The 21986-nt window shown below is 43.0% G+C and overlaps 1 protein-coding gene across 1 annotated transcript; it reads left to right on the top strand.

Moving 5' to 3' along the window:
• Positions 1 to 1688: 1688 nt before the first annotated feature.
• Positions 1689 to 16778, top strand: med9 (mediator complex subunit 9). The gene is made up of 2 exons (XM_063057420.1): positions 1689 to 1816; positions 15394 to 16778. The coding sequence occupies exons 1-2, from the start codon at positions 1743 to 1745 to the stop codon at positions 15608 to 15610; spliced, it is 291 nt and encodes a 96-aa protein (XP_062913490.1). The 5' UTR covers positions 1689 to 1742; the 3' UTR covers positions 15611 to 16778.
• The last annotated feature ends 5208 nt before the right edge of the window (positions 16779 to 21986 follow it).

Genomic DNA, 21986 nt, shown 5'->3' with positions numbered 1-21986 from the left:
ATTTGCTTTCTTTCAACCTAATATGCTTCACATTGTAATAGAATGTGTTCAACTGTTTCATAATGGTGACAGCACCAGAGTGATGTTTTCCAACAAGATACAAGGAATAATCAAGCATAGTAAGCCCAATTCTAAGTTGAGTCAGTATCATTCCTTCCCTTCTTGTTTTACCCCCTTCTCCCATCAATCCAACAGTTTTATGTATTCTGTTAAGATGTCTTCCCTTTTGCCCATTATCCTGCAAGTCTTGCCATAATCCCCTAATTCTTAGTCTCACCCAACCCTTAGCTTATAACTGGCAAAGTGGAACGTCTACATCCATAGTTGAACTTATAACAGCTTTTTTGGCCAAAAAATCAATTTGCTCATTCCCCTCAGCCCTTCTACTTGCAGGGACCTATAGGAAGTTGACATGTAAACCAATACAACACACACAAAGTGCCGGAGGAACTCGGCAGGTCAGGCAGCATCTATGGAAAACAGTACAGTTGATGTTTCAGGCCGAGACCCTTCATCAGGACTGGAAAAAGAGATTTGGAGTCAGACTAAGAAAGTGGGGGAGGGAAGGGGAGGAAGGTGATATGTGAAACTATAAGGGGTGAAGTAAAGAGCTGAGAAGTAGAGTGGTGAAAGAGATACAGGGTGGGAGAAGGGAGAATCTGATAGGAAAGGACAGAAGGCCGTGGAAGAAAGAAAAAGAGAGAGGCGCACCAGAGGGAGCTCCTGCCCCCACATCTCCTCCCTCACAACCATTCAGGGCCAAAGCAGTTCTTCCAGGTGAGGCAACACTTCACCTGCATCTGTTGGGGTCACCTACTGCATCTGGTGCTCCTGATGTGGCCTCCTGTATAATCAGAGAGACCTGACGCAGATTGGGAGACCGTTTCACCGAAGACCCATGCTCCATCCGCCAGAAAAAATGGGATCTCCCAGTGGCCACCCAGTTTAATTCCACTTCCCATTTCGACATATCAGCCCATAGCCTCCTCTACTGAAGCATTGAGGCCACACTCAGGTTGGAGGAGCAGCACTGCATATTTCGTCTGGGTAGCCCCCAACCTGATGGCATGAATATCGATTTCTCACACTACCAATAATGCCCCCCTCACCATCTCCTATTCCCATTTACCTCTCTCACTTTATCTCCTTACCTGCCTATCACCTCCCTCTGGTGCTCCTCCCCCTTCCCTTTCTTCCATGGTCTTCTGTCCTCTCCTATCAGATTCCCTCTTCTCCAGACTTTAATCTTTCACCAATTTCCCAGCTCTTTACTTCACTCTTCCACCCCTCCCCTTCCGGTTTCACCTATCACCTTTTGGTTCTTCCTCCCCCATCCCCACTTTCTTACTCTAACTCATTTTTTACCAGTCCTGACGGAACGTCGACTGTACTCTTTTCTGTAGATGCTGCCTGGCCTGCTGAGTGAGTTCCTCCAGCATTCTGTGTGTTCTGCTTACATTTCTAGCATCTGCAGATTTTTCTTGTATGTAAAACAATACTTCGAATATGAAATAAAGTTTGAAGAGCTTCCAGTAGCAAATATGACCTACTTCTATTTTAATATTAGACAAAACCCAAAAATAATCAGAACAAATTACAACTTTCTTGTGTGTGACTGGAATCTCAGTTTGTAGAAAAGCGCTCAACCTCGGAAGTGACGTCACAGAAGACGCATGCTGAATACGGTCTATGACTTTCGCCTCGGCCACTGTTGATGACGCGGCTGCTGGAGGTTCGGCGTGATGGCGGCGGTAGAGACGAAGATCAACCTGGAGGACTGCTCCTTCCTGCCTGTTGTTCACGACATTATTAAATGGTAACTCTGCGAACTAGGTTTGCGTGACTTCCCGGGGACAGCGTTACATTTGCAAATACCCGTGCCTTTCTCCGTGGGAACACGATGTTATTGGCCTGATTCCGCTCCCGGGGTGGAGGTGATACGGAGACCAGGGGAGGAGAAGTGGGGGCTACGGGATGTGTTTGTTTGTTACTGGAAGGGGTAGCGATGTGCCTTTAGACCCATGCAGGAACTCCATTAGACAAAACGAATTGTTGGGGAAACTCGGGCAGCATCAATGAAGGCTCAGGGATTGTAGACGTTTCGAGTTTAGGCCCAGCATTGAGTTATTGCTCCACGCCCTGTATACCTCCACACATGCTGCCTGATCTGATTTCTCTCGTATGTTCCATATTGCAGCATCTGCAGTTGCTTGTGGTCTATTGTGGTTAGTGCCGGAGTAGTGAACGTTTGCAAAGAAAACAGGATGAACCAGAGATCCATGAATTTTCAATGTCATTCAAGTTAAGGGGATGGTTGAAAAGGAAGAAAAATAGAACTTGGAGGCAGTTGGTTCTTAACTATTCCTTTGGGAGATGGAATGACTTCTGCCCACTCTAGTTTTGTGGGTTCAGAGGTGATTAATGAGGCCAATGTGGGACGTGCACTTGCTTCCATAGATGAAGCAGGAGGTGGCTGACGGATAGCTGTTTATAGTTTTTCAGTGTAAGGAACAGAGAATAGTACAGCACAGTACAGGCCCTTCAGCCCACAATGTTGTGCCGACCCTCAAACCCTGCCTCCCATATAAGCCCCCACCTTAGATTCCTCCATATACCTGTCTAGTAGTCTCTTAAACTTCACTAGTGTATCTGCCTCCACCACTGACTCAGGCAGTGCATTCCACGCACCAACTACTCTCTGAGTAAAAAACCTTCCTCTAATATCCCCCTTGAACTTCCCACCCCTTACCTCAAAGCCATGTCCTCTTGTATTGAGCAGTGGTGCCCTGGGGAAGAGGCGCTGGCTATCCACTCTATCTATTCCTCTTATTATCTTGTACACCTCTATCATGTCTCTTCTCATCCTCCTTCTCTCCAAAGAGTAAAGCCCTAGCTCCCTTAATCTCTGATCATAATGCATACTTTCTAAACCAGGCAGCATCCTGGTAAATCTCTGTACCCTTTCCAATGCTTCCACATCCTTCCTATAGTGAGGTGACCAGAACTGGACAGAATACTCCAAGTGTGGCCTAACCAGAGTTTTATAGAGCTGCATCATTACATCGCGAGTCTTAAACTCTATCCCTCAACTTATGAAAGCTAACACCCCATAAGCTTTCTTAACTGCCCTATCCACCTGTGAGGCAACTTTCAGGGATCTGTGGACATGTACCTCGAGATCCCTCTGCTCCTCCACACTACCAAGTATCCTGCCATTTACTTTGTACTCTGCCTTGGAGTTTGTCCTTCCAAAGTGTACCACCTCACACTTCTCCGGGTTGAACTCCATCTGCCACTTCTCAGCCCACTTCTGCATCCTATCAATGTCTCTCTGCAATCTTTGACAATCCTCTACACTATCTACAACACCACCAACCTTTGTGTCATCTGCAAACTTGCCAACCCACCCTTTTACCCCAACATGCAGGTCGTTAATAAAAATCACGAAAAGTAGAGGTCCCAGAACCGATCCTTGTGGGACACCACTAGTCACAATCCTCCAATCTGAATGTACTCCCTCCAGCACCACCCTCTGCCTTCTGCAGACAAGCCAATTCTGAATCCACCTGGCCAAACTTCCCTGGATCCCATGCCTTCTAACTTTCTGAATAAGCCTACCATGTGGAACCTTGTCAAATGCCTTACTAAAATCCATATAGATCACATCCATTGCACTACCCTCATCTATATGCCTGGTCACCTCCTCAAAGAACTCTATCAGGCTTGTAGACACGATCTGCCCTTCACAAAGCCATGCTGACTGTCCCTGATCAGACCATGATTCTCTAAATGCCTATAGATCCTATCTCTAAGAATCTTTTCCAATAGCTTTCCCACCACAGACGTAAGGCTCACTGGTCTATAATTACCCGGACTATCCCTACTACCTTTTTTCAACAAGGGAACAACATTCGCCTCCCTCCAATCCTCCGGTACCATTCCCGTGGACAACGAGGACATAAAGATCCTAGCCAGAGGCTCAGCAATCTCTTCTCTCGCCTCGTGGAGCAGCCTGGGGAATATTCCGTCAGGCCCCAGGGACTTATCTGTCGTAATGTATTTTAACAACTCCAACACCTCCTCTCCCTTAATATCAACATGCTCCAGAACATCAACCTCACTCATATTGTCCTCACCGTCATCAAGTTCCCTCTCATTGGTGAATACCGAAGAGAAGTATTCATTGAGGACCTCGCTCACTTCCACAACCTCCAGGCACATCTTCCCACCTTTATCTCTAATCGGTCCTACCTTCGCTCCTGTCATCCTTTTTTTCTTCACATAATTGAAGAATGCCTTGGTGTTTTCCTTTACCCTACTCACCAAGGCCTTCTCATTCCCCCTTCTTGCTCTTCTCAGCCCCTTCTTAAGCTCCTTTCTTGCTTCCCTATATTCCTCAATAGACCCATCTGATCCTTGCTTCCTAAACCTCATGTATGCTGCCTTCTTCCTCCTGCCTAGATTTTCCACCTCACTTGTCACCCATGGTTCCTTCACCCTACCATTCTTTATCTTCCTCACCGGGACAAATTTATCCCTTACATCCCGCAGGAGATCTCTAAACATTGACCACATGTCCATAGTACATTTCCCTGCAAAAACATCATCCCAGTTCACACCCACAAGTTCTAGCCTTATAGCCTCATAATTTGCCTTTCCCCAATTAAAAATTTTCCAGTCCTCTTTGATTCTATCCTTTTCCATGATAATTATAAAGGCCAGGGAGTGGTGGTCACTGTTCCCTGGATGCTCACCCACTGAGAGATCTGTGACCTGACCCACTTCATTACCTAGTACTAGATCTAGTATGGCATTCCCCCTGGTCGGCCTGTCCACATACTGTGACAGGAATCCATCCTGGACACACTTAACAAATTCTGCCCCATCTAAACCCTTGGAACTAATCAGGTGTCAATCAATATTAGGGAAGTTAAAGTCACCCATGATAACAACCCTGTTATTTTTGCACCTTTCCAAAATCTGCCTCCCAATCTGTTCCTCTGTATCTCTGCTGCTACCAGGAGGCCTATAGAATACCCCCAGTAGAGTAACTGCTCACTTCCTGTTCCTGATTTCCAACCATATTGACTCAAAAGAGGATCCTGCTACATTACCCACCCTTTCTGTAGCTGTAATAGTATCCCTGACCAGTAATGCTACCCCTCCTCCCCATTTTCCGACCTCCCTATCCCTCTTAAAGCACTGAAATCCAGGAATATTGAGAATCCATTCCTGCCCTGGTGCCAGCCAAGTCTCTGTAATGGCCACTACATCATAATTCCATGTATGTATCCAAGCTCTCAGTTCATCACCATTGTTCCTGATGCTTCTTGCATTGAGGTACACACATTTCAGCCCTTCTACCTTACTGTCTTTACACCGTTTATTCTGCTTCTCTTTCCTCAAACCCTCTCTGTATGTTAGATCTGGCTTTACTCCATGCACTTCTTTCACTGCTCTATCGCTTTGGGTCCCATCCCCCTCACAAATTAGTTTAAACCCTTCCGAACCACACTGGCAAACCTACCTGCAAGGATATTGCTCCCCCTCGAGTTCAGATGCAACCCATCCAATTTGTGCAGGTCCCACCTTCCCCAGAAGAGATCCCAATGATCTAAAAATCTAAAATCCTGCTCCCTGCACCAACTCCTCAGCCACGCATTCAACTGCCATCTCCTCCAATTCTTACCATCACTGTCACGTAGCACTGGCAGCAATCCTGAGAACGTCACCCTTGAGGTCCTGTTCTTCAGCCTTCTGCCTAATTCCCGAAACTCACACTTCAGGACCTCATCCCTCTTCCTGCCTATGTCGTTGGTCCCAACATGTATCACGACTTCTGGTTGCTTTCCCTCTCGTACCAGGAGGTCGTGCACCCGGTCAGAGACATCCCGGACCCTGGCACCCGGGAGGCAACAAACCATGCGGGTGTCCTTCTCACGTCCACAAAATCTCCTGTCTGCTCCCCTGACTATAGAGTCTCCAATGACGACAGCTCTCCTCTTCTCTGTCCCACCTTTCTGCACCAGAGGGTCAGACTCAGTGCCGGAGGCCCTGCCACCATGGCTCACACCTGGTCGGTCGTCCCCACCAACAGTATCCAGGACGGTAAACTTAGTATTCAGGGAAATGGCTACAGGGGTGCTCTGCACTACCTGTCTGCTCACCTTCGCTTTCCCCCCTCTGACTGTCACCCAACGACCTGCATCCGACAGCCTAGGTGTGACTACCTCCCTGTAGCTCTCATCTATGACTGCCTCATCCTCCCTTATGAGTCGAAGGTCATCCAGCTGCTGCTCCAGATTCCTTACACGGTCTTCCAGATCGCCCAGCCGTATGCACTTCTGGCAGATGTGACTCTGCAGGAGAGGGGCGTTCCCCCAAGACTGCCACACCTCACATGAGAGGCACATCACCGTCTCAGGGGACATTGTAAAAACTAACTGCGAGCTAGCTTGTCCTCCGCCTCTTCTCGTCGAAGCCTCTCGAGTCAAAGCCTCAAAGCTCCACTCCTTCACTGGCCCACTCACGCTCTGGCCGCTTTCCATCCTGTCAGTTGCTTTATTGCACGGGTTATGTTGCCTTGGAGCTCAGTGTGTGAGCGTACTCAAACATAAAAATTGGTCTACAATGTTGTCTAAAAGCCTGACTACTGAGGTTTGGCTAACTTTTGTTCTTAAGTGTTATTACTAAAGGTTGAATGGTATCCCAAAATAGTTTTGAAAATTAGTACTGTTCCCACTGGAAGTTTTTTTTTTGGAGGTGAGGTGCAAAGGATTATAATAAGAAAGATTGAGGAAAATATTGGGGGCTTGTTTCATCAAGGTTAAGGATAGCTGATCACTTCAGAAGAACTTGAAAAAGTGAGAAAGAGAGATTTAATTTTGTTGTCTATATATCCATGCCAAGGGCTTGGACAAGAATACTAAATATAAGCTATTGAAGGTTTGAAAACAGAATTGCAGAAATTGTGGAGAAGGAATCCATTTTACTCATCGGGTTCGTTTTTAACCATCCATCTCTCCAGTCCTTTCCTATAGCCTTGTCAACATTTTCTCTTAAAGTACAAACGTTTGTACATCACCTTTGTGAATGTCGTGACTAAATATGTCTACATAGAAACATAGAAAACCTGCAGCATAGTACAGGCCCTTCGGCCCACCAAGTTTTGCGAAACCTACCTTAGAAATTACTAGACTTTCCCATAGCCCTCTATTTTTCTAAGCTCCATGTACATATCCAAAAGTCTTTTAAAAGACCCTGTTGCATCCACCTCCACCTCCGATGCTGGCAGCACATTCCATGTACTTACTACTCTCTGAGTAAAAAACTTGCCCCTGACATCACCTCTGTACCTACTCCCCAGCACCTTAAACCTGTGTCCTCTTGTGGCAACCATTTCAGCCCTGGGAAAAAGCCTCTTGACTATCCACACGATCAATGCCTCTCATCATCTTACACACCTCTATCAGGTCACCTCTCATCCTTCGTCGCTCCAAGGAGAAAAGGCCTAGTTCACTCAACCTGTTTTTGTAAGGCATACTCCCCAATCCAGGCAACATCCTTGTAAATCTCCTCTGCACCCTTTCTATGGCTTCCACATCTTCCCTGTAGTGAGGCGACCAGAACTGAGCACAGTACTCCAAGTGTGGTCTGATCAAGGTCCTATATAGCTGCAACATTACCTCTCAGCTCCTAAATTCAATTCCACGATTAATGAAGGCCAATACACTGTATGCCTTTTTAACCACAGCGTCAACCTGTGCAGCTGCTTTGAGCGTCCTATGGACTCGGATCCCAAGATCCCTCTGATCCTCCACACTGCCAAGAGTCTTACCATTAATACTATATTCTGCAATCATATTTGACCTACCAAAATGAACCACTTCACACTTATCTGGGTTGAACTCCATCTGCCACTTCTCAGCCCAGTTTTGCATCCTATCAATGTCCCGCTGTAACCTCTGACAGCCCTCCACACTATCCACAACACCCCCAACCTTTGTGTCATCGGCAAACTTACAAACCCATCCCTCCACTTCCTCATCCAGGTCATTTATAAAAATCACGATGAGTAAGGGTCCCAGAACAGACCCCTGAGGCACACCACTGGTGACTGACCTCCATGCAGAATATGACCCGTCTACAACCACTCTTTGCCTTCTGTGGGCAAGCCATTCTGGATCCACAAAGCAATGTCCCCTTGGATCCCATGCCTCCTTACTTTCTCAGTAAGCCGGCACAGGGTACCTTATCAAATGCTTTGCTGAAATCCATATACACTACATCTACTACTCTTCTTTCATCAATGTGTTTAGTCACATCCTCAAAAAATTCAATCAGGCTCGTAAGGCACGCCCTGCTGACTATTCCTAATCATATTATACCTCTCCAAATGTTCATAAATCCTGCCTCTCAGGATCTTCTCCATCAACTTACCAACCGCTGAAGTAAGACTCATTGGTCTATAATTTCCTGGGCTATCTCTACTCCCTTCCTTGAATAAAGAAACAACATCCGCAACCCTCCAATCTTCCGGAACCTCTCCTGTCCCCATTGATGATGCAAAGATCATCGCCAGAGGCTCGGCAATCTCCTCCCTTGCCTCCCACAGTAACCTGGGGTACATCTCATCCGGTCCCAGTGACTTATCCAACTTGATGCTTTCCAAAAGCTCCAGTACATCCTCTCAAGCTTTTCAGTCTGCTGCAAGGCGGCACAACAATCACCAAGATCCTTTTCCATAGTGAGTACTGAAGTAAAGTATTCATTAAGTACCCCTGCTATTTCCTCTGGTTCCATACACATTTTCCCACTGTCACACTTATTAGGTCCTATTCTTTCACGTCTTATCCTCTTGCTCTTCACATACTTGTAGAATGCCTTGGGGTTTTCCTTAATCCTGCCCACCAAGGCCTTCTCATGGCCGCTTCTTGCTCTCTTAATTTCCTTTTTAAGCTCCTTCCTGTTAGCCTTATAATCTTCCAGATCCCTAATATTACCTAACTCTCTGAACCTTTTGTAAGCTTCTTCTTGACTAGATTTATTACAGCCATTGTACAACCATGATTCCTGTACCCTACCATAACTTCCCTGTCTTATTGAAATGTACCTATGCAGAACTCCACACAAATATTCCCTGAATATTCGCCACATTTCTTCCGTACCTTTCCCTGAGAACATCTGTTCCCAATTTAAGCTTCCAGTTTCCCGCCTGATAGCCTCATAATTCTCCTTACTCTAATTAAACGCTTTTCTAACTTGTCTGTTCCTATCTCTTTCCAATGCTATTGTAAAGGAGATAGAATTATGATCGCTGTCTCCAAAATGCTCTCCCACTGTGAGATCTGACACCTGACCAGGTTCATTTCCCAATACCAAATCAAGTACAGTCTCTCTTCTTGTAGGCTTATCTACATGTTGTGTCAAGAAACCTTCCTGAACCCACCTAACAAACTCCACCCCATCTAAACACCTTGCTCTAGGGAGATGCCAATCGATATTTGGGAAATTAAATCTCCCATCACGACAACTCTGTTATTATTACACATTTCCAGGATCTGTTTCCCTATCTGCTCCTCCATATCCCTGTTACTATTGGGTGGCCTATAAAAAACACCCAGTAAAGTTATTGACCCCTTCCTGTTTCTAACCTCCACCCACAGAGACTCTGTAGACAATCCCTCCATGACATTTACTTTTTCTGCAGCTGTGACACTATCTCCAATCAACAGTGCTACGCCCCCACCTCTTTTGCCTCGCTCCCTGTCCTTTCTGAAACATCGAAAACCCGGCACTTGAAGTAACCATTCCTGTCCCTGAGCCATCCAAGCCTCTGTAATGGCCACCACATCATAGCTCCAAGTACTGATCTTAAGCTCATCCGCTTTGTTCACAATACTCCTTGCGTTAAAATAGACACATCTCAAACCGTGCATCTGAGCGCGTCCCTTCTCTATCACCTGTCTATCCTCCCTCACACACTGTCTCCAAGCTTTCTCTATTTGTGAGCCAACTGCCTCTTCCCCAGTCTCTTCAGTTTGGTTCCCACCCCCCAACAATTATAGTTTAAACTCTCCCCAGCAGCCTTAGCAAACCTCCCCACCAGGAAATTAATCCCCCTGGGATTCAAGTGCAACCTGTCCTTTTTGTACAGGTCACACCTGCCCCAAAAGAGGTCCCAATGAGCCAGAAATCGGAATCCCTGCCCCCTGCCCCCTGCTCGAATCCCTCAACCACGCATTTATCCTCCACCTCACTCTATTCCTATACTCACTGTTGCATGGCACAGGCAGTAATCCCGAGAGTACTACCTTTGCAGTCCTGCTTCTCAACTTCCTTCCTAACTCCATATAGTCTTTTTTTCAGGATCTCTTCCCTTTTCCTACCTATGTCATTGGTACCAATATGTACTATGACCTCTGGCTGTTCTCCCTCCCACTGCAGGATATCTTGGATGCGACCTGAGACATCCTGGACCATGGCACCTGGGAGGCATACTACCATCTGTGTTTCTTTCCTGCGTCCACAGAATTGCCTGTCTGACCCCCTAACTATAGAGTCCCCTATCACTACTGACTTCCTCTTCCTTTCCCTACCCTTCTGAGGCACAGGGCCGGACTCTATGCCAGAGGCAGGGCCACTGTTGCTCCCCCCTAACAGTACTCAAACAGGAGTACTTATTGTCAAGGGGTACAGCCCCAGGGGTACTCTCTAGTACCTGACTCTTCCCCTTCCCTCTCCTGACTGTTACCCACTTGTCTGTCTTCCATGGCCCCGGTGTGACCACCTGCCTATAACTCCTTTCTATCACCTCCTCATTCTCCCCGACCAGACAAAGGTCATCGAGTTGCATCTCCAGTTCCCTAACTCGGTCCCTTAGGAGCTGCAGCTCGACACACCTGGTGCAGGTATGGCCGCCGTGAGGCTGGGAGACCTCAGGGCCTCCCACATCTGACACCGAGCACAGAAAACCAGCCTCACACATATACTACTTCCTTTCTGCAATTAACACCGGTAAACCTACCTCGCCACGTTACCGCCAAAGCCCTATCACTCTGCTGCCCGCTGGACATGGCAGTCTTCTTTTTAAACTTTTCCCGCTCTACTGGCTGACGTCATGTGCCTGCGCAGTCTTGCCTCTCTTTTACCCCAAGTAGTAAAACTGCCTTCACTCTGGAAATCCTTAGCTGTTCACTCACAGCCTTCCTGCTCCAAATCAAAAACTGCTGAAGATTCCTTGCCTTTTTAAACTTTTCCCGCTCTACTGGCTGACATCATGTGCCTGCGCAGTCTTGCCTCCCTTTTACCCCGAGTAGCAAAACTGCCTTCACTCCAGAAATCCTTAGCTGTCCAGCCACAGCCTTCCTGCTCCGAATCAAAAAAGTATTGTCTACTATTTTCCTGTAGTACATTCTAGGTCGTAATCACCTGTTACCTATAAAACAAGAAGGGTTTTTCCACACCTCACGGTTAATTTGCTAATCCTCTTCCTCTAGCCACCCTGGTTCTTAAATTTCTGTCCATGGGAGCAGTTTCCATCAGTGCACTCTAGAAATTCAAGATTTAAGTTCATTTATCATGTATGCATTGAAACATACAGTGAATTGTGTCGTCTGTGTTAACGACTAACATTGGTCACTGACTGAGGGTGTGCTGGGGGCACACTCTGGCACCAACATAGCATGCCCACAATGCTCAGCAGAACGACACAGAGCAAAATAATACAGAACACAACAATAAAACAATAACAGGAAAAAAAGCCCTGTTCCTCCCTTCCACCCACACACATTGTCCCTTAACCCCAAACAGACACAGACATACAGATATTGTAAATCTAAGAAGTTCTATCAGTTACTTTCTTGGATTCTTCTGTTCCAAGGAGGTTTGATTTTCCAGACCACACCATCCCCAAAATATATGCTGCTCAGGCAATTGAAAATATTAAATGTTTACAACATGGGTACTCTCAACTACAGAATGAAAGATGATGAGATACTGCTTGAACCTAATGCAGTGGTTTTTAAGGGGCTCTGCATTTTCTCCTCTTTTATTGGAGCTGGTAAGCTTTGGTTTTACATGCCACAGACAGATCATATACAGTTGCAAGAAAAAGTTCGTGAAACCTTTGCAATTAAGGTTCAAAGGTTATTTATTGTTAAAGTATACTACTCTGAAATTCTTCTATTCTCCGGGTAGCCATGAAACCAAGAAAGAAAAGAAAGGCAGCATGATCATTAAACTCCCAAATCCCATCTCCCTGCAAAAAAAAACAAAAAAAAACGGAACAAGCACACCAACCCCCAAATCACCCCTCCTGCACAAAAACCAAGCAAAACAGAGCAGGCACATTGACCCCCAAATCCCTCCTCGTGTAAAAAAAAACAAATCAAGTGGCATCAGGCAAAAACAACCCCAAAATTCCTCCTGCATTAAAAAAAATAGCAAAACGAATCAGGCATTTTGACCCCCAAAATCCTTTCTCTTGCACAAAAGATGAACAAGACAGATCAGTCATATCAACCCCCAAATCCCCCTCCCCACACAAAAAAAATGAGATCGGTTGAGAAAGCACAGAACATAAAAACTATGAGACTGAAAAATAGAGTCTGTGGTCCAAAATTCACATCCAAAAATGCAGAAAAAATCCTGGACACATCTCCAGGTGCAGCCACAGACGCTTCCCTTTCCGGTGCAGGGCAACTGGTCAAAGACAGGCAGTTGGCGCTCACCCTCTACACTCACTTCAATCTCCCTCGTCGTTTTAATCGGCGAAATGGAGCCAGTCATCAGCATGCGCCCCAGTTTTCTGGTTTACTTGGTTTTCTACATTAATTACTCATAACGTGATCTGATCATCATCCAAGCCACAATAATAGACAAACACAATCTGCCTAAACTAATAACACACAAGTAATTGTACTTTTCATGTCTTTATTGAACACATTAGTTATTCATTTGCAGTTCAGGCTGGAAAAAGTATGTGAACCCTTGTATTTACTAACTGGTAGAACCTCCTTTAGCAGCGATAGCCTCCACCCAAAGTTTCCTGTAGCTGCTGATCAGACTTGCACAACGGCGAGGAGAAATTTTAGACTGTTGCTCCATACAAAACTGATTCAGTTTATCAATATTTCTGGGATACCTTGCATAAACAGCCTTCTTCAGGTCATGCCACAGCATCTCAATTGGCTTAACGTCTGGATTTTGACTCTGTCATTCCAAAACACAAATTTTCTTCTTTTTAAACCATTCTGTTGTTGATTTACTCTTGTGTTTCAGATCATTGTCCTGTTGCATCATCCAGCTTCTACTAAGCTTCAGGTGACGAACAGCTACCCTGATATTTTCCTGTAAAATGTCTTGATTCAATTTTGAATTCATTGTTCCCTCAATGAATGCAAGCTGTCCAGGCTCTGAGGCAGCAAAGCTGCCCGAAACCATGATGCTTCTTCTACCATGCTCAAAGTTGGGATGAGGTTTTGGTGTTGGTGTGCAGTACCCTTTTCCCTCCAAACACTGTGGTGTGCATTTCTGCCAAAAAGTTCAACTTTTATCTTGTCTGTCCACAGAACGTTGTCCCAGAAGTGTTGTGGAACATCCCGGTGGTCTTTTGCAAAATTTAAACGTGCAGCAATGTTTTCTTTGGAGAGCAGTGGTTTCCTTCCATGAACACCATTCTTGTTCAATGTTTCTCATATAATGGACACATGAACAGAGACTATAGCAAATTCTAGAGATCACTGCAGGCCTTTTGCTGTTACTCTTGGGTTCTTTATCATCTCCTTCAGCATTGCACATTGAGCTCTTGGTGTGTCTTTTTTATACGGCGGGGCACCTCTGCAACCCACACCTCCAATTTCATCTCTTTGATTGGAACACCCGACTCCATACAGCTGTTGTAGAAGGCATTACCCCAGAGGCTCACATACTCTTTTGAACCTAGACTGTGATTGTTTAAATGGTATACTCAGTATTGACGAGAAGAAGTACAAGTGTTTATGTGTTATTAGTTTAGGCAGATTGTGTTTGTCTATTATTGTGACTTGGATGAAAATCAGACCATACTTTATGAATAATTAATACAAAAAACAGGTAATTGCAGAATGTTCACAAACCTCTTCTTGCAACTACATAATTATACTGGGTTATTAAAAAGAAAGCAATGCAGAATATAACATTGCTATTACAGAAAAGATGCTGCTGGACATTACAGTGCAAAGACTACGCCAATGTAATTGGGAGGACAAATTCATGTCTTTACGTAATACAGGTCTGTGCAAGAGGTTAATTAATAACTGTGGAATAGTTACTCTACATTCACTGAATCACCTTCCTGTTCTCTTGCCATTATTGTTTAGGATCTGGTGCATAGTTGTGGTGTTATTTGCGAACTTATAATGAATACAGTTACCATGGTTGTGAGGGTATAGTTGAAGGCTAAGAACACAGCGTAGTGGGCACCGGTGTTGAGAGTTGTTATAGAGGAGGTGATGTTGCCTATCTTTAATGATTGTGGTCAGGAAGTAAGGATCCAGTTACAGAGGAGGGTCCAGAGTTCCAGGACTCAGAATTTGGAGATGAGTTTCTTTTTGAATTTTGGTGCTGAAGGCAGAGTTATAGTCAATAAATAAGAGTCTGACATATTATATCTAAAACACAAGTTTTCAATTATTTTAAGTAATATGTGTCCTAATCATCTTTGCATAGTTTTCTTATGCTTGGAAGAAATTAAATCTCACTATTTTACTATCTTGTGTGGTAATATCTGTGTACTGTGATTTAAAAAAAACTTTGATCTGTGAATCATATCTATTTAGACTTTTTTTCTTTTAAAAAGTTACTTTGATCTTTAACAAAAGGTGGCAATTACTCTTAGAGTTCATTTCATTGGATGTTGGGGAAGTTCACTACAGCAGGGCCTAGTTGGATGTTGCTATCATGTTCTCTTTGCTAATGACCACTGATAATGATCAAGAGCAAAAAAATCCCTTTTATTTCAAATCTCTGGATACCAGGGTTGACCTGTTTCAGCAATACCCCTCAAAGATATTTTGGCACAAGCTACAAATTGAGCATCATTTGTTACCAATTTAAATTAGATCCATAGCACTAGTTTACATTTTATCATCCTGCATTATCTTGAATGTCTCCCTTTGTTACTTGTATTAAAATATGGATAAAGATTGCTAACAGCAAATCTTGTGCTAATTTCATGTGATATTGTGATTGGCTGAAACATCTTGGTCAAGATTTGACGATTGCTAAATTGATATTAAAATCGGTTCGTAATCAGCCAAATTATTGAGCTGTGGTCAAAAATTAAAGGATTAAACATTTTTTGTAAATATTGAAAATTGTACACAATTGTTTTTTCCCTATTGTTGAATGTAGCATGGATAAAGACAGTCAAGAGGTGCACCAAGAGCTCAATAAACTCAAGACCAAGCTGCAGGATACCAGAGAAGTAGTTTCATCAATGCCTGGGATTGATGTTAGCCCTGAGCAGCAGCAGCAGCAACTTCAAAACTTACGTGATCAGGTTCGCACCAAGAATGAACTTTTACAGAAGTACAGGAGCCTTTGCATGTTTGACATCCCCAAAGCATAGGAAGTAGCTGAGCTGCAGCAAGAAGCGAAAAGATTTATTCTGGATGTGTTTTTTATTTATCTCCTGAGTTGGTTACTACACAAATCCAGCATACTTTGAGTTACAAGCATAATGCTGGACTTTGCAAACGGTGAATTGGTCTTTGTAAAAGTATTATATCAAATTTAAAACAACATCTGCTATGTCTGTATTGGTACACATTGCACACAATTGCTTTATGTAAGCTTCATGGATAATTTTGTATGTGAAGGTACATGGTGCATTAGTGATCTGCTATAGTTTGGGTCAGAACAGGATGTTAATTCAGATATGTCATTTAAAAGCCAAGAAATCGTGAAAGGCCTTGTCGTACTATCATTGGACATTTTACATTTGTTGCTTGTATTTCAGTTCTTACAGATTTTCCCTCCAGAAGTAACACAGAAAACCTATTTTTAGTTTTAAGCTTTGAGTATGTTTGCTGTTGTAAAATATGTTTGTCATTCAAAATTGCTAAAGGCGATCGTCAAGCCAGTTGGGGGTAGGATAAGGAGGGAGGTTTGTGTTTTCAGAAAATGGTCAGTTTCCTGCAATGTGAGTTTGTATCTTGTGTACGTGCCAAGAAATGCACATTAAAAGTAAATTGTTTATTTATTTTCTTCATTCACATCAATTCTGTGAGAGCAATGTTTATTCAGTATCTCAAGTTTTTGCTGTAATTTGTGAATTCTGTCAGGGCAAATTTCTGCTATCTTAACAGTCATAACACGGGTTGCCTCTGCAGAATATTAGGTCAAACCAAGTAACAAATATTGAAGAAGTTTGAATCTGTAAATATGTAAGCTAAAATTTGTTCTAAATGATCTGTATTACTGTTTATTTGGTAAAGACTTGTCATGTGATATCCAATAGAAAGCAACAATGCTGGTAGTTATGGGATTTATAAGTGATAGTGAAAAATATCATAGTAAAATCTAGTGAAAATAAATGGGCAATACTTGTAATGCTTCACTTCATTATTAAACAGTCCTGCTCATTTGAGCCTTGTTGATAGGATATTTGTCCTTCAAGTTATTGAGTGGATGTAATCAGAATCAGCTTTAATATCCCTGGCATATTTTGTGAAATTTGTTAATTTTATGGCAGCAGAGCAATGAAATATATGATAAATATAGAGGGGAGAAACTGAGTTACATTAAGTGTATATGTATATATGTGTCAATTAAATAGTTAAAATAAGTAGTGCAAAGAAAAACTGAAATAGTGCTCATGAGTTCAATATTCATTTAGAAATTGGATGGCAGAGGGGAAAAAGCTGTTTCTGAATCGCCGGGTGTGTGTCTTCAGGCGGTACCTCCTTCCTGACGGTAGCAATGAGAAGGGGGCGTGTCCTGGGTGGTGGGGACGCAGCCTTCGTAAGGCACCGTTCCTTGAGGATTGCTAGGATACTACGGAGGCTAGTACCCATGATGAAGCTGATTAACTTTACAAGTTTTTGCAATGTACTTGCATCTTGTGCAGTAGCCTATCTGCACCCACCCCCCCCAACCCCAATACCCAACAGTGATGCAGCCAGTCCGACTGCTCTCCATGGTACATTTGTAGAAGTTTCCAAGTGTTTTAGGTGACATACCAAATCTCCTTGAACTCCTAATGAAATATAGCCGCCTTTATAGCTGCATCAAAATATTGCATTCAGGTTAATTCCTCAGAGATATTGACACCCAGGAACTTGGAATTGCTCAATCTCTCCACTTCTGACTCCACTGAGGATTTGATTGTGTTCCCTCATCTTACCTTTCCTGAAGTCCACAATCAGCTCTTTGGTCTTGCTGACATTGAGTGCAAGGTTGTTGCTGGCATTTGAACTATGCCTAGCCACACAGTCGTGGGTGTAGATTGAGTAGAGCAGATAGCAATAGAATTATGCTGAACTGTAAACTGTCGATTACTGATATCTTAAAATTAGTTTAAAATTGCAATTTTTAATTTGCAATTTGATGATGATAGAAACAGGCCTTGGTTATAGCAACCTTTAAAGTTGTCAACATATACTTATGATACTGAATGTCTTGGTATAGGGCGGCACGATAGTGTAGTGGTCAGCATAATGCTTTACGGTACCAGCGACCCAGGTTTAATTCCTGCTGTCGTCTGTAAGGAGTTGTTTGTTCTCCCCATGACTGTGTGGGTTTCCTCCGGGTGCTCCAGTTTCTTCCCACAGTTCAAAGACATACCAACTGATAGGTTAATTGGCTTTTATAATTTGTCCCATGGCTAGCGTGAAATTGGGCTGGAAAGGCCTACTTCACACTCTTATCTCAATAAGTAAATGAGTAATTGGCTGCAGCTGTTTCATCATAACCACAGACATTACTTAAATTATTGGAAGTACATATTTAGTGGTTCTGTGCTGGGTGTAGCCTGTGGTTTCATTATCCTACCACAGTAACCTGGATATTAATTGTTAATTTTTCCAATTTAAAATCAACCTCATCAAAGCTCTGCAATTGCAAATGTGCTTTGGCTATGAAGTTTTGAGATGTGATGGGAAATGCAAGTTCACTACCTTCTCAAAAACAATAGTTTTAAAATAATTGTTAATGTTTTAACTTGTACAACATGGCCTGCTCCTTTGATAGTTGCATTTTTGGTTATAGTAATGCAAAAGTAGGAACCTTAGTTCATTCTTTAAAATGCCAGCCTCACTGTGGACTTTTAGTAAGCAATGGTAAGCTGGAAGACAGGGCTTTGTTTTTTGATCTTCGCGTGCAATAGAGCATCCTGTTTACCGATTTTCTATCTTTCACTTGGAATGTGCTGGACTTCCCTACTCATTGACGTCTTGTTGTGGCACATTGTTTTCTTCATTTGGTCAGTGTTCTTTCATTTCACCTTTGTCTTGCCGATCAGCATTCAGTGAAGGTTGGACAACTGCATTGAATACACTTGGGGATTGAACTTCAATCCAAAGTTCTGATGAAGCAAAATAAACAGGCGCAAGTAGACTCTAATCAAATAGTGCAGTTTTGCAGAATGCCAAGAAAAGGCTGTTGCATGCAAAGGCTCAATTATGATGCTAATCATAATTGGAAGGAGTTCAGTTATGATGCCAATGTGATTACACACTCCTATATGCATATTCACCCAATGAGCCACTAAGTTCCTTTGGAATTGTGTTTGAAGTTACCTAGCTTATAGTTAGACCATTAGACATAGGAACAGAATTAAGCCATCAAGTCTGCTCTGTTATTTGATCATGACTAATTTATTTTCCCTCCACTCCATTCTCCTACATTCTTCCCATAATTTTTGATGCCCTGACTAATCAAAATATATCAAACTCTGCTCTAGATGTACCCAGTGACTTGACCTCCAGCCATCTGTGGCAATGGATTCCGTAGATTCATTAAGAAATTCTTCTTCATCTCTGTCCTAAAGGGATGTTCTTCTATTCTGAGGCTGTGCCCTCTGGTCTAAGACTCTCCCACTATTGGAAACATCCTCTCCACATCCACTCTAGCTCGACCTTTCAATATTCGGTAGGATTCAATGATAGCCCCCCTCATAAACTCCAGCAAGTACAAGCCAAGAGCCATCAAATTCTCCTAATACATTAACCCTTTCATTCTTGGGATCATTCTCATGAGGACCCTCTGGCTCGTCCCAATATTGGCACATCCTTTCTTAGATATGGGACTTAAAACTGCTCATAGTACTCCAAATGTAGTCTGAAAAATGTTTTAAAGTCTCATCATTCTGTACTTGCTTTTATTATCATTAGGAGATCAGAGGTGCAGAAGGTCTTGGTGTTATCTTATTAGAGGATCTGTCTGGGGACCAGCAGATAAGTACCACCACAAAGATGGCAGGGCAGTACCTCTACTTTCTTGGAAGTTCGCATAGATATGGCATGTTGTCTAAAACTTTGACAAATTTCTATAGATGCAAAGTGGAGAGAGTCCTGACTGGCCTGGTATGGAAACACAAATGCCAAGATCTACAAAAGTGATGAATACAGCCCAGTCCATCAGTGAGCACATTTACAAGGAGTGCTGGGATAAGAAAGCAGCATCCACCATCAATGACCCCATTACATTATCCAGGCCATGTACTCATCTTGTACTATCATCAGGCATGAGGTACCACACAACTAGGTTCAGAAACAGATAAAAGCATCAGGCTCCTGAACAAGAGTGGGTAACTTCAGTCACCTCAACCCTGAACTGATTTCACAGCCTATAGACTGACTTTCAAGGATTCTACAACTCATGTTCTCAGTATTATTTATTTACATTTTTGTTAGTTGCTCAATATCTCTTTTGCACTTTGCTTATTGCCAGTCTTTATTATTGAGAGGCTTTCATAAATTCTATTGCATTTTCTTATTTACCTGTAAATATTTGCAAGGAAATGAATCTCAATATCGCATTTCTTAATATAATTTATAGCTTTTCATAGTGATAGTCATACTTTATTGATCCCTGGGGAAATTAGTTTCAATCTTCTGTCCATGCTCGTATTTTTCCTGTAGTACCATGGGCTCTTGCTTAGCAACCTTATGTGAGGCATCTTGTCTAAGGCATTCTGAAAACCAAGTAAACAACATCCACTGATTCTCCTTTGCCTAGCCTGCCTGCCTCAAAAACATTCAAAAAGATTTGTCAGGCAAGATTTCCCCTGAAGAAAACATGCTAACTTTGGGCTCCAAATACCCCGATACCTCATCTGTAATAATGGACTCCAACATCTCACCAACTACTGAAGTCAGGCTAACTGGCCTTTAATTTCCTGTCTTTTTCCTCACTCTCTTCACAGAGTTGAGTGACATTTGCAGTTTTCTGTTCCTCCAGAGCCATTCCAGAATCTAGTGATCCTTCAAAGATTACTACTAATTCCTCCACATCTCTTAAGCCTTATGACTGATCTATCTTCAAACCTTCCAGGTTACCAAGTATCATCTTAGAAATCACTTCTGCTCCATGACACTCTTGAATTTCTGGCTTCTACTGGTGTCTTCCATGGAGAAGAATGACACAAAATACTTTGAGAGTCATTTCCTTGTCCCCATTACTGCCTCCTCAGCATCATTTTCCTGCAGTCCATTATCCACTCTTGCCTCTTTTTCATTTTTTGTATAGCTGATAAAACTTCGGATATCTTCTATATTATTAGCTTACCTTCATGTTTCATCTTTTCTCTCCTTGTTTTTTAATTGCCTTCTATTATTTTTTAAATGCTTCCCAATCCTCTAACTTTTTGCTATATTGTATGCCCTCTCTTTTCCTTTTATGCTGTCTTTGACTTCCCTTGTCAGTCACAGTTGCCTCATTCTCCCATTAGAATTCCTTTCCTTGGGCTGCACTTGTCCTGCATCTTCCAGTTACTCCTGGAACCCCCAGCCATTGCTATTGTACTGTCATCTCTACCAGTGTGTCCTTCCAATCAACTTTGGGCAGTTCCTCTCTCCTGCCTCTGTAGTTACCTTTACTCAACTGTAATACTGATACATCTGATTTTAGCTTCTCCCTCTCAAACTTCAGGGTGAATTCTTTCATATTACTATTGTTGTCTACTAAGAGTTCCTTTATCTTAAGCTCCGAAATCAAATCTGCTTCACTACACAACACTCAATCTGGAATTGTCTTTTCCCTTGTGAGCTCGACCATAAGCTGCTCTAAAAGCCATCTCATAGGCATTCTGCAAATTCCTGACCTTAAGATCCAACAACAGCCTAATTTTTCAAATCTACCTACATTTTGAAATCTTCCATGGTCATCGTAACATTTCTCTTTTCTTCTTTTCTATCTTGCATTGTAATTTAAGTCCCACGCCCTGGCTACAGTTCGGAGCAGTATATGTAACTCCCTTCAGCGTTTTTTTTTACCCTTACAATTTCTTAACTCTAGCTAAAGGATTCTACAACTTATGACCCGATAACAGTTTTTTCTAAGAATTTGATTCTGTTTTTTTACCTACAAAACCACACTGTCCTCTTTTCCCACTTGCCAGTCCTTGTGATACAATGTGTATCCATGGATTTTAAGATCCTTGTTCTGGTATTTATTTATATATTTAGAGGTACAGGATGGCATCAGCCCTCTGGCTCACTGAGCCATACTGCCCAGCACCCATCCATTTTAACCCTAGCCTGATTTACAATGACCAGTTAACATATTAACTGGGACGTCTTTGGACTGTAGGAGGAAACCAGAGAAGGAATATACAAACTTGCTTACAGAGGACACCAGAAATGAACTCCAAATTCCGATGCCCTAAGCTGTAATTAGCGTCATGCTAACCGTTACACTGTTGTGGCGCCCCATCTTCTTACAACCATAACTCTCCAATGGCCACTGTTATACCTGCCAATCTCTAACTGCGCTCAGGATCATTT

This window comes from Mobula hypostoma, chromosome 9 (assembly GCF_963921235.1).
Source record: "Mobula hypostoma chromosome 9, sMobHyp1.1, whole genome shotgun sequence".
In the NCBI taxonomy this organism is placed as follows: domain Eukaryota; kingdom Metazoa; phylum Chordata; class Chondrichthyes; order Myliobatiformes; family Myliobatidae; genus Mobula; species Mobula hypostoma.
The sequence above is the reverse complement of the archived record's forward strand: the minus strand, read 5'-3'. Positions and strand labels throughout refer to the sequence as shown.